The sequence below is a fragment of the Leopardus geoffroyi genome, chromosome X, assembly GCF_018350155.1.
Source record: "Leopardus geoffroyi isolate Oge1 chromosome X, O.geoffroyi_Oge1_pat1.0, whole genome shotgun sequence".
Lineage (NCBI taxonomy): Eukaryota > Metazoa > Chordata > Mammalia > Carnivora > Felidae > Leopardus > Leopardus geoffroyi.
In genome coordinates this window covers 107,821,989-107,833,392 of record NC_059343.1, presented here as the reverse complement: position 1 = coordinate 107,833,392, position 11,404 = coordinate 107,821,989, and the positions used below count along the sequence as shown (strand labels likewise).

At 55.0% G+C, this 11,404-nt stretch overlaps 1 protein-coding gene across 1 annotated transcript; it reads left to right on the top strand.

Annotated features, from left to right (window-relative positions):
• The first annotated feature begins 559 nt into the window (after window positions 1–559).
• APLN (apelin) lies at window positions 560–9,928 on the top strand. The gene is made up of 3 exons (XM_045470738.1): window positions 560–1,013; window positions 6,490–6,661; window positions 7,346–9,928. The coding sequence occupies exons 1-2, from the start codon at window positions 947–949 to the stop codon at window positions 6,654–6,656; spliced, it is 234 nt and encodes a 77-aa protein (XP_045326694.1). The 5' UTR covers window positions 560–946; the 3' UTR covers window positions 6,657–6,661; window positions 7,346–9,928.
• The last annotated feature ends 1,476 nt before the right edge of the window (window positions 9,929–11,404 follow it).

The window sequence follows — 11,404 nt, the reverse complement described above, 5'->3', positions numbered from 1 at the left end:
AAACAAGAGAGGGGACACCATAGGAGCTGCTGTCAGTCTTGGGCACAAGCCTAGACAGTCACCCCAATACAAACCCAGCTGAAGACGCAGAGGAGAAAGGAGGGCCAGTGTGTGTGTATAGGAGGGGAGGTGTCTTGGCTGGGGAGTGGCAGCAGGAAGGAGCCGGTCAGAGGTGGAGGGGGTAAGTGGGGACAGACTAGGCAGGGGGGTCCTCCCTGGAGCGCCCTGGTTCCTGGACAGCCATTAAGGAAGCGAGGTGAGAAAGGGTTAAGTGTGCCCCTCCACCGCCCCAAATGCTTCCTGTGTTTGAAATCCTTCAGGTCTCCAAAATCCTCTGGCCCCCGGCCAGGCGGGCATTGTCCAGGAGCGGTTGTGGGTTGTTGGAGCAGCGGTGCCGCCTTTGTTGTGGGGCCACCTCGAGGTTCCCTCTCGCGCCCTGGCTGGGGCCGCACAGTGTGCGCTGGGAGGGGGGCGGTGCGGGAGGCTTGCGCGCTCTCTCTCTCTCTTCCTGCCCCCCCCCCCCAGCCCTCCAGCCCTCCAGATGACCACATGACCAAGTGGGCTCGCAGCCAAGCCACAAGCTACAAAATGCAGCCCCTGGAGTGAGCGGGGAGCGTTCTCGCTGGCAGCCTGGGCCACGGGCAGTCGGAGCCGCGGCCGAGCAGCCAGCCTCTTGGAGAGAGCTCGCCGCCGTCCCCGAAGCCGCCCGCTGAGGCCAGTGTGGCGGCGCTGTCCGGCGGCGGGAGAGGGAAGCTGCCGGAGAGGCGGCGGCGAGCGAGCGCGGCAGCCGGCCAGCCCGCGGCGCAGCCCGGCAGCCACGCGAGCTCAGCGCCCGCACGCACGCACGATCCGCGGCTCGCGCCTCGCTTCGCCTCGCCTCCCGCCCGGTCTCCCCGGCCTCCCCGCCCCCTGGCCCCCGGCTGCCGCGCGGCGGCAGAGGAGCAGCATGAATCTGCGGCGGTGCGTGCAGGCGCTCCTGCTGCTCTGGCTCTCCTTGACCGCGGCGTGTGGAGGTGAGTGCGTGCCCTGCCGCTCGCCCGCGAGCCCCTCGCCGCGCTCCGGAACCGCAGCCGACGCGCTCCCTCCCCTCCGCCCCCCAGCTCGCGCGCTCTCCTCCTCCCGGGACCGGGCGCGAGCCCAGCGGGAGCAGCCACGCGCCGGCCGCGCCGGGCCACCGGCTGACTGACAGGGCGCCTTGGGCCAGGGACCCGTCGGCCGGCCGGGCCGACCGCTTCCTCCGCGGGGGAGGGGGGGTGCCTGGCTGGTTCGGGGGCATCACCCACCCGGGGCCTTGCCCCTCCCGGCGGCCCCTGTTAGTCCGAAGAGCTCAGGGCCGCTGGCGTGCGCCCCGGGTCCCGCGGCCTGCACCCCGCGTGGTGGAGGGTGTATGTGGGGCGGGGGGGGGGGGGGGGGGCGGCGTCCGTCTTGCTCCCCGGGGATCAGTGGAGGGAACCGACCTGACTGAGCCTGGTGGGCTGGCCTCCCGAGTGGAAGGTTTTCCGGCCCCGGAGGTTAGGGGCCAACCGCCAGTCCTGGGGCGCGGGCCACTGGGGATGATGTGCCAAGATGCAGACGTGACACTTGTTGCATAGGCAGGAGCGCGCGGCGGGGGCGGCGGCGTGGAGCCCAGCTGCTGCTCCTTCCAGCCTGCATGGGAGCGGAGGCAGGCTTCCCCGGGGCCGGCCAGGCAGGGCCAGGCCAGGCAGCTCTTCTCTTCCCTTTCCCCAAGGTCCTGTCTGGTCTGTTCTCCTGCTGCCGCACGAGAGGCCCTCCTCGCAGACTCCTCGACACCTCGGGGACTCCTTCTTTGATATCCTGGCCCTGGCCTTTACTCAGCCCCAGGCAGGCTTCACCTCAGTCCCGGTGTCTCCAGGCACCCAAACAGGAAACGTGGACCTGACTTGACACCTCCATGCGGGGAGTCCTTTCTCCCCCACCCGCACCACACACCGCCCCTCACCTGGCATACTTGGCGCTGGTGCTCCCTTGCCCTCCCCAAACCTGGTTTCCCCAGATGCCCTGGCAGCCCCGGCCCAGGCTGCTTGTCCCCTGTGCGGCAGTGTCTCCTGGGGCGGTCAGCTCCCACCTCCAGCTGCCACAGTCCTGTGATCTGGCTGTCACTGCTGCCTGCCTGGCACCACAGAAGGGGAAGGCCAAGACCAGGTGGACTAATGCCAGTGCCAGGGGCTGGAGTCACAGAAAGGTGGGAGCAGAGGGAAGGAGAGGGCAGGGCAGCAGGTTTGCTAGAGGAAGGGCATGGGGCCCTACTTAGTTCCAGACCCTCCAGAGCGGGAGGATGGCCTGCAGCCCAGGAGCCTCTGAGGGGCCGGCAGGGCTCTACTTCTCTCCCTTTGTAGGCTGCCTCCTTTCTCTGCTCTTGCCTTTTGGCACTGCCCTGGCCCTGGGAGCATTGCCTGGCTTCTCAGATAGGTGCAATTGGTTGGCTCTGTCACCCCCTGTCTTCAGCTAGCTGTCCAGTGTCTTCTTCTCCAGGACCCAAGTGCTGGGTCAGCCTCTTCCTTGGTAAGAAGGAGCAGGGCTTTTCTTCAGAAATCCCTGTCAGGCAGGCAAACAGAGAGCAAAAGGTATGAATGAGAGACACCACATGGACCTGCCCTCCAGGAGCCTACTATCCAATGCAGTTGGCAAGACAAGACACCCGCATGACACCACTGCTGGCAAATAGTCCAAGGTGGTGCCTTCAGGGAAGAAAGAGTGGGTGCAGAGAGGGTGTCCCAGAGAAGTCTGGGGCTTTCTGATCTACATACTTGGTGCTTCCCCAAGAGACTATGGGGAGACCCTTGGGCAACCGACTACCACTAGAACCCTTTCAGGATCCAGCCGGTAAAGGGAACAGGACAGCTAGTTTCAAGGGGGAAGTAACACTGTGTTTTGGCCCAGACCCTGTCACCTCTTGCTTTAATTCCCCCTTCTTCATTAGGCCATCTGTCTTCATGCCCTTGTTTGGGTAAATTTAGTACCCTCACATTTTGCTTAAGCCTAGCACTGGACACTTCTAAGGTTCTCAGTGCCTTTTCCATTCCATGACATCTCCTGGAGCCAAGGAGGGGCACTTCCGGGCAGGTGGCCACCAGCCAAGGGTCTGGGTACCTATGGCCTGGCTCCTCCTGCTTCCTATCCTGGATCAGAAACAGGGACCCAAAACCACCTTGCCGTTGGCCCAGACTTGCATGCTCTCCCCAGCCAAAGTCTCCAGTCAAAGTCCCAGGCCTGAAAACCTTGCTTCCTCCACAATATACTCTGTCCTGACTTGGAATGTCCTCCCGCCCTCCCCTCACCAGACACACACAGACTCCTTCAGTGCCTCCTGACCTGGGATACACCTTGTTTTCGGAGTCTGAGAACTGCCGGGCCAGGGCCAAGTGTCCCTTGGTCTTTGAGCACCTCTCTTTCTCCTTCTCCCCTCCCCCTCCTCCCCCTCTTCCTCCTGAGCCCTAACTCAAAGCCTGCAGTCACGGTGATAGTGTGAGTGAGGATAGCCTACTCTCAGAGAAGGGGCATCTGCACCCCATCCCCAGTCCCTAAGTGCCAAGCACTCTTGTAACCTGAGTCAGGCCTCTCCGGCGAAGGGTTAATGCAAGTGAAGTGAAGGGCCAAGCTGCCAGAGTGTGATGTGTCCAAGGGCAGCAAAACTGGCCCAGGAAGATAGCTCAGGGCACTGGGGTGGAGGGCTGGGCAGACAAAGGAAGGGTGCCTCATCAGGGAGGTACCTGTGGTACCACAGAGCAGTGGAGAGGACACAGCCAGTGGGTCGCCAGCAGAGCACTCGTGTGGACTTTTAAAGCAATCATAAGATAGGCTGGATGGCAGGAGGAAAAACAGGTGCCTCATTCCTGGTGAGGCTGGCATGTTCCTGAAAAGTCACATGTACTTCTTTGTGCACTGGCAGGGTTAGAGTTCAGGTTACATGAAAATCAAATCCTGTTCACCCCTGACTGCAGTTCTCAGTGCAGAGATGCTGGAGCCCTGTTCTGATGGTGCTTCAGAGAGCAATGGCTCCAGTTCCTCTAGGCTTCAGATTCTTTGGGGGGTTGCCCCAGCTTCCCCTTAAGTAGCAAATGAGTTGGAAGAAAATATTTAAGTGCACTGAGGATGGCCGCCATTTCTAAAGGGGAATTCTTTTGTACAGGCAGGACCTCTGCAGTGATGAAAATCAGCAGCCTTCAAATGTCCCTTTGGACAGGATAAAGCCCGGGTTTCAGGTGTCAGCTTATCTTAGGGTGAGCCAGACTCAGAATCAAAAGTAGGAAACAGGTGGGTGATGGGATCAGGGTGTGGGAGGAGCTGCAGACTTCCTGCTACAAAGAAGACAGTGAGCCCCCCCCCCCCACCTGATGGGATGCAATGTGCCAGGGGCTTCTGGGTGGCTGCTCTCTGGGGTCTGGCTCAAAGTAGTTCTTCTCTGCAGGCTTGGAGTCTAGATGTCTCCCTGGCCAGAGTCTGAGCCAGCATCCCTGTTCCCCATCCTGGTTCTTGACCTCCCCCCACTTAGGGCCTTTCACCCCTAATCCCCCCTTCCTTACTGCCCCCAACACACATATCCTGGGTGCTGAATACTTGGAGATGACACCCTCCCCATCTAGGCACCTTGCCTCTCTTCTCCATGCCCGCTATACCCCTGGGTCTGTAACCTGTGCCATCGTCCCCCCACCCCCACCCCAGCCCCAGTAGTCCAGGACATGGACTCAAGAACCAAGGCCTCACATTATCACGACCCCTCAGGTCCTTCCCTGTGCCTGGCCACACCCTCACCACAGTCCTTCCTGTCCTGAGTGTTTCTCTTGTACTGACTCCTTATCAGCTTCATTCTTACCCACCTCAGTGGTCAGGAAGAGCCTTGAGGGGACCCCAAAACACAGGGCAGAAGCTGAAGCAGCTGAGGTTGGCCCCAGGAGCCTGGGTGGAGAGGGCCCAAAGGACAAACCTCGCCTGCTTTTGGCCCAAGAGGAGGATAAATGCCTGGAAATTGTGTGCAAAGGGAGGAGGAATCATGAGAGCCAAGGAGGCAACAGAGGAACCAGAGCTTGGGGATGCTGGAGGCAGGAGGAGGGAAAGGAGAGCCGCCAGGGGTATGACTGGGGGGCTAGCAGCCAACGGGTGGTTCTATGGAAACTGTGAGCTAGTTGTAGGGATTCCTGGATGGATGGAAGTGGGGCTTGAGGGGCAGGGACATAGCTGAGGGCGAACCCGGTGGTGTGGGAGGAGAGAGACTGGGATTAGTGATCACTGACCTCAGAGGCTGTATTTCTGCAGGCCAGCCGTGGACTGGCCATTGCACAAGTTCCCCGCAAGTCTGCCTTCTGCCCAGCACTTTCTCATCTCCCTGTTCTGCCTGCTTCCAGAGGTCAGGCTTGTTTCTGGAGTGCAAGCTTGCCTTCCCTGGGTGTGCTGCAGCCTTCGTGAGAGCTGGCCCACGTGTCTTCTCCCTCACTGTGCCTAATGACACCCAGCACCACTTGGATTCTATCGTCAGGGCTTGGCCTGACATCAGGAGGCTTCTACTCTAAGCCAGATGTGGACAGATATAGAGCAGAGCCCTAGAGAGCAGAAGAGAAGCCAACTGGGATTTAAGTGGAAGGGGTTTACATCAGACACAGGGTAGGGGTGTGATCTGGGAATGAAAGGAGATGGGGCATCTGGTTGGGGGGGGCAGCTGCAGCAGACCACACCCCTCCTGATGCACACACTTGCTGCTTCAAGTGACCATTCACTCAGTGGTTCACTCATTCATTCATATAAGATATTTTGGTCTCTAAATCTGCTCATAAACTGAATGGAACCCAGCTTAAGGCACACAGAGCCAGAGACAACCCCCCACCCAGCCATACCCACAGGGAGATCACAAGGAGCAAGTGAGATGCCTAAACACTGATGAGATGCCCAGGGGTGAGGTGTGAGATCTTGAGTACTCAAAAGTGGGTTACCTGCATATTGAAGGATGTAGGAGCACAGTGACATGATGTTCTGGATTTGCTATGGAATGCTTCACAAAGAAAGGGGATAACTAAAGCATATATGACTCCATCTGGAGAACTGTGGAATCTGGGTGATGGGTACATGGTGCTGGGGGGAGTCATGTCATTGAAATATATGTTTGAAATGTTTTAAGTGTATCCATTGCAAGGGTACAATGGAGGGGGGGTTATTGCTTGCTGTGCCCTAACCAAGTATAGACATATGCCCCAAACTGTACCCCACAATGATGTTCTAAATGAAGAATATGTTTGCGCCTGCCAGAAACATGAGAGAGCTGCCAAAGGACATAAAGTGAGCTCCATAAATCGCAAGATGTGAGTAGTAGCCAGGGCAGTGTAAAAATTGCAAATTGTTCACCAAGATAAAAGATAAAAACAGAGAAAAGCTTTGATGAGTACTATCTCATGAAGAGATTGCCCTCTACCATGAGCCCATGGCCCCCTGTCCATTTGCATCAGCCTTCCTGGCTAACAGGCTTTCTTCTTCCTGCAGGGCCCCTGCTGCAGCCTTCTGATGGGAATGGGCTGGAGGAGAGCAATGTCCGCCACCTGGTGCAGCCCAAAGGGTCGAGGAACGGACCAGGGCCATGGCAGGGAGGTCGGAGGAAATTCCGCCGCCAGCGGCCGCGCCTCTCCCACAAGGGCCCCATGCCTTTCTGAAGCAGGTACTTGAGCCTCTGGTCAGTGGGCAGTGGAAGGAGCAGGGAGGGACAGCCTGGAAGCCTGGTGGTCCTGCTGCTTATCACTGGCAGACACCTGTCCCAAGAAGTTCCAGCCCCACACATAATACAGGGGCTTACAGAACACCCATCTTAGACCTTCCTTTTACAGACATGGAGACCAAGGCCCAGAGAGGGCTTACACCTCAGGCCAATCTCCCGACTCTCTAGGAATAGGGTGCCAGCTCCCCTCCACCCTGCTGCCTGGGTTTGGGCAGGCTGGCCCAGTTGGAGAGTTCTAGAAGTCCTGGGGAGCCTTGATGAGCTGGAGAGGGGTGCCCCAGGGTATGCTTATAGGTGTGCAGGGTGGATGTTCACTAGACAGGGGGAGGGAAGCAGAGAGCCTTAGGGGCAGTAGGCAGAGAACAGGAAGAGAGTTGCCCAGAGCCTTGGGAAAGAGAAAATTCCAAGGCAATAGCAGAGAAAGCAAAGCCTAAGACTGTCCCTGAGACCTGGCCTGCGGTGTCACCCCTGTAGCCTGGACAAGGTGGCACCAACTCAGAGACCTGGGGCTTTAGGCTCAGGGTTGTGGGGAGAGGGGAGTGAAGCCTGTCTCCTTTCCTTTCCCAGATTGTTCTTTTGACCTAGGACATGTCAGTGACTTCTCTCTGGTCATTTTTGTCTCTTTAGGACTGAACGGGTCCCTGAGTATCCACCCCCTGCAACTCTCACCAGTCCATAGATTGGTCTTCTTCTCTGGAGCCCTCACATCCATTCGCCTCTCATCTTGCACCTGTCCTCGCTGCTGATGGTCCCGGCTCTTCTCACCCACTGGCTTCCCCAAATGGCATGATCCTGCCCCTAGTTGGGATGATTCCCTTTCTCTCCAATGGATCCATTCAGCCCCTCTTCCTGGCTCTTCCCTAGACTGATTTTGGAGACCCAGCACTGGAAGGCCAGCCTTCTCCTACCCCACCCCCCTTCCTCTAGTCCCCACCTCCTCCCATCTAACAGCCCAAGCTTCACCCAGCCCATTCTTCCTCGGGCGTGCTCTGCGGGCTGGGGGGAAACACTCCCTTCTTCAGTGGGCCTCAGCAGATCCCAGGCTTTCCAGTCAGGTGGACCCTTCACCAGGCAAGGAGCCTCTGGTTAGAGGGGCTGGGGCATCAGGATGCAGACAGGTGCCTGGGGAGGGGCATTGGAATGGGGGTTGGTTCTCTGGTGAAGGGGAGATGGGAGGCATTGGAGAAGAGGAGGGATAGCTGCTGTGGCCTTTCCTTCATCCCATGTTTGGCTGAAGGAAGAGGCAAAGGAGAGGGGCCATGAAGTACTTTGTTACCTCTCTCACCTTTCTGTGTCTCCTAACACTGCCCCCCACCCCACCCCCAACTCCTTCCCTCCCTTGCCAGCTAGTTTAAGCTCTCACTCAGGAGATGGCTCTGTACCCTCCCAGGAGCAAAAGCCAAGCAGGAGTGTTTTTTGCCAAGAATCGCAATACCAGCGCCAAAAGGAACCTTGGTGATCACTTAGCTCCGCCTTCTTATGCAAACTCCTGCAAAAATGGACCTGGAGAGGGATAGTGACCTATTCAGGGTCACTGCAGAGCCAGAATGAGGACCCAGGTCTCCCGCCCCCATTTGATGATGTCCTCTTCCCTCTTAATGATATCTTTTCAGAACACATTAAGTGCCTTTCCCAAGGTTGGGGCTGGGGGTGGCAGGGAAGGGAGAAGCAAGCCAGCTATGAACTGCCCCGTGGTGGTGTGGGGAATGAGCTGCTCCCGCCTCCCTGGCCTGCCCCTGCCAGTCCATTTCCCAACTGGGGCTGGAAAGTTCCATAACTTGCCAGCTGCCCCCATTCCTGCAGCACTTCCAGACCCCAGGTATTCTTATAGGGGCAGCTCAGGTACTGAGGCTACTGTTCCAACCCCAACACTGGTTGTCAGAAGCCAGAAGGTAGCCTTCAGGAATTGGACTCAGTAGCCTTCCCTTCATGTTGACTGGACCTTCTTTCCCAGGGGCCTTTCCTTAGGGGAGGGGCAAGGGGGAGAAGAAGGAAGGGAGGGAAGGAAGGAGAGAAGGAAGGAAGGAAGGAAGGAAGGAAGGAAGGAAGGAAAGATGGGAGGAAGTATAGGTCCGAGTAGGCTTCCTTCTCAGAGGCCTCCCAGGGGAGACAAGAGCCTGATGGCCACCTATGTATGTGTGGGGACAGGGGGAGTCAGGGCCCCCCGAGTCCCACAGTAATCCCAATATTGCCTAACCGCCTCTCCCCCTTACCTCCGCTGCTGCTAATGCTACTGCTGCTGCTGCTTCAAGGCCCACCCTGAGGAGCCAGTCTGGGCACCTGCTTCCCCCTACACCCCTCAGGCTGGGAGTGGGGGCTGGCCAGTGTCCAGAAAGCCTCTTCTGCCACTGATGCCCCCACCAGGGATTGGGCCTTCTTTCCCTTCCCCCTCTCTGTGTCTCCTGCCTCATCAGCTGCCCAGCCCCATGGGGAAAGGGGGAAAGCTGGGGAAGGTCCAGAGACACAGGGTGGAAGAGGGCAGTGGGGGGCTGGGGGACCGTCTTATTTAAAATGGTTGTGTATGATTCTTATACTAATTTATACAAATATATTAAGGCCCTTTTCATTAAGAAATTGTCCCCTTCCCATAATTATGTTCACTGTGTTTGTAAAGATTGTTCTGTGTAAATATGTCTTTATAATAAAGAGTTAAAAAGCTGACAATTCACCCTTACTCTTGGAGGTCATATTCAGGAGGGGCATTCCTGTCCCCTGAGGTCCATGGTTGTCCCCATGCCCACATATCACACTTGCGTGGAGGTAAGTGCCTGCATCCTTAATCGATTCCGGGTCAAATGGCCTTGAACCAATTTGCCACAAATTCACAAAAGGACTCTCTATGCTTAATGACTGGTTCACATAACACTTAGTCCACTTTTAAATGTTCTGGCGTCTGTTTGGATGTCCTTTTCTTTTTTTCTTCAGTGTCATTTAAAGATTTTTAAAAAGCAGTTTATTTAAGGACATTCTGGTTAAAGGTGGGATTTCTGCTAAAATGTGTCTTATATCCTTGGTGGGTGTCTTCTAATTTTATCTACTTTTGAACACTTTCGGGACTTTTTAGCCAGTTTGCCTTTCTTGAAAATTGTTATGTTTCCTGCAATAAGTACATTTGGTAATGACTTTGTATGTATCATTTTACGTTTCACAAAATAGAGCTGCTTGATGAATGAGAACGCCTGAAAAATAAACTGCAAGGAGTTCAATACAGTTCTGCCCCATCTGTCTCACTTCTTCACGCTTGTTGTCAAAATGCCAATGCCTTGCAGAACAGAAAGGGGCACGGGTACATGCTAATTTGGTTAATCAACTCATTAGGTTCACACAGGCATACACAATACAGAGTAAAACCCAGTGAAAAGGAGACAGGAGTGATAAAAAAGGTCCATTTGATAAATCTTATGGGCTTTTCTGCAGATTTGATAAATCTGTCAAGTGCTAGAAATACATAATTTTAAAAAAAGGTCTGCAGACAAACTTGCTAAAAAGCCATAAAACTGCTCAGTAGGAGATAGAAAAAAGCCACACACAAGCATGCAAAACAATCTCGTCATTGACAAAATGCTGCAGATTGTGACATAGTGCTTTTAAAATAACGACATTATGTTGGAAGTGCCTCTTAGGAAAATTGGTACAAAATGTCTTCTTTCAAAATTACTACTTTGACTTTTAGGCAAACTGGTCATCAGAGTAACTGGTTTTAGGCAAAGAGGTTTTAGGTGGGCTGGCTTTATGCTGATTGGTCTGTTGGCTCCCTAATCACCCCCAAAGCTCTAATTTTACAAGAAGCCAAGGAGAAGGGGGTGGTGGCAGGGCAGGATAACTTAATAGTGACCCATAAGTGTATAGCCCTTTAACAGCTTTCAGAGCTCTTTTTAAAAATAACTCATTTTACCATCTTAACAACTGGGTGACATAGTCCACAATCCCCGTTTTACAAATGAGAAATGAAAAAATGGGCTCAGAGAGGTGAAGCCAATAAGTGAATCTAGAATCTGGACTTTGGATTCTAAAATGCAAATTCTTCCTATGGGACTATAGAAGTAAGTGCCCCTAATTAGAGGGAAGACTTAAGTACAAAGTGTGTTTGGCATTCTCGGTAAGTGCAATACAAATAGATGGCATGGTGTGGGCTGGAGGGAGCCGAGAAAGGCTAATGGAGACTATCCTTCTAACACTGGCTCCAGAGGCCCAATTGCATTGGGTTAAGTTGGCAGGAGGATGGTGGGCAGTGGAGGTGGGGTCAGGAAGGGGAGCAAGCACCTGGGTCCTCTGGGCATATGTAGTCAACTGGATGCTAGTGGGTGACTGCAAGTCTGGCATCCTAGAGGCAGAGAATGAGGGGAAGGTGAGCTGATAGCCTTCTGGGAGGATAATTAGACATCAAACCAAAAGAAGACAAGACCTATGTGTTGCCCTCTTTGATGATATCTTGACCAAATAATCACAATAGAATCAGAGTAGGGGGTTGTTTTTAGAAAATGCAGAGGAAAAAAGAAAAAGGGATTCACTTAACTGTTTCTGGATCAGAAGTCCTAGACTGAGAGGTTGAAGGGTGGGGGTGGGGGACAGAGAACTTGAAAAACAACAAATCCACCTGGAAATTAGGCAGCTTCTGCAATGACAGAGATTAGGGAGGCAGACAGACCCAGACCACCCATGGCTTTTGAGGACCCTAGTTGTGCA

Excerpts from the sequence above, each read along its gene's own strand:
- APLN (XM_045470738.1), top strand. The coding sequence starts at position 947 with ATGAATCTGCGGCGGTGCGTGCAGGCGCTCCTGCTGCTCTGGCTCTCC. Across the intron at positions 1,014-6,489 it reads CTTGACCGCGGCGTGTGGAG|GGCCCCTGCTGCAGCCTTCT; the intron begins GTGAGTGCGTGC and ends TTCTTCCTGCAG.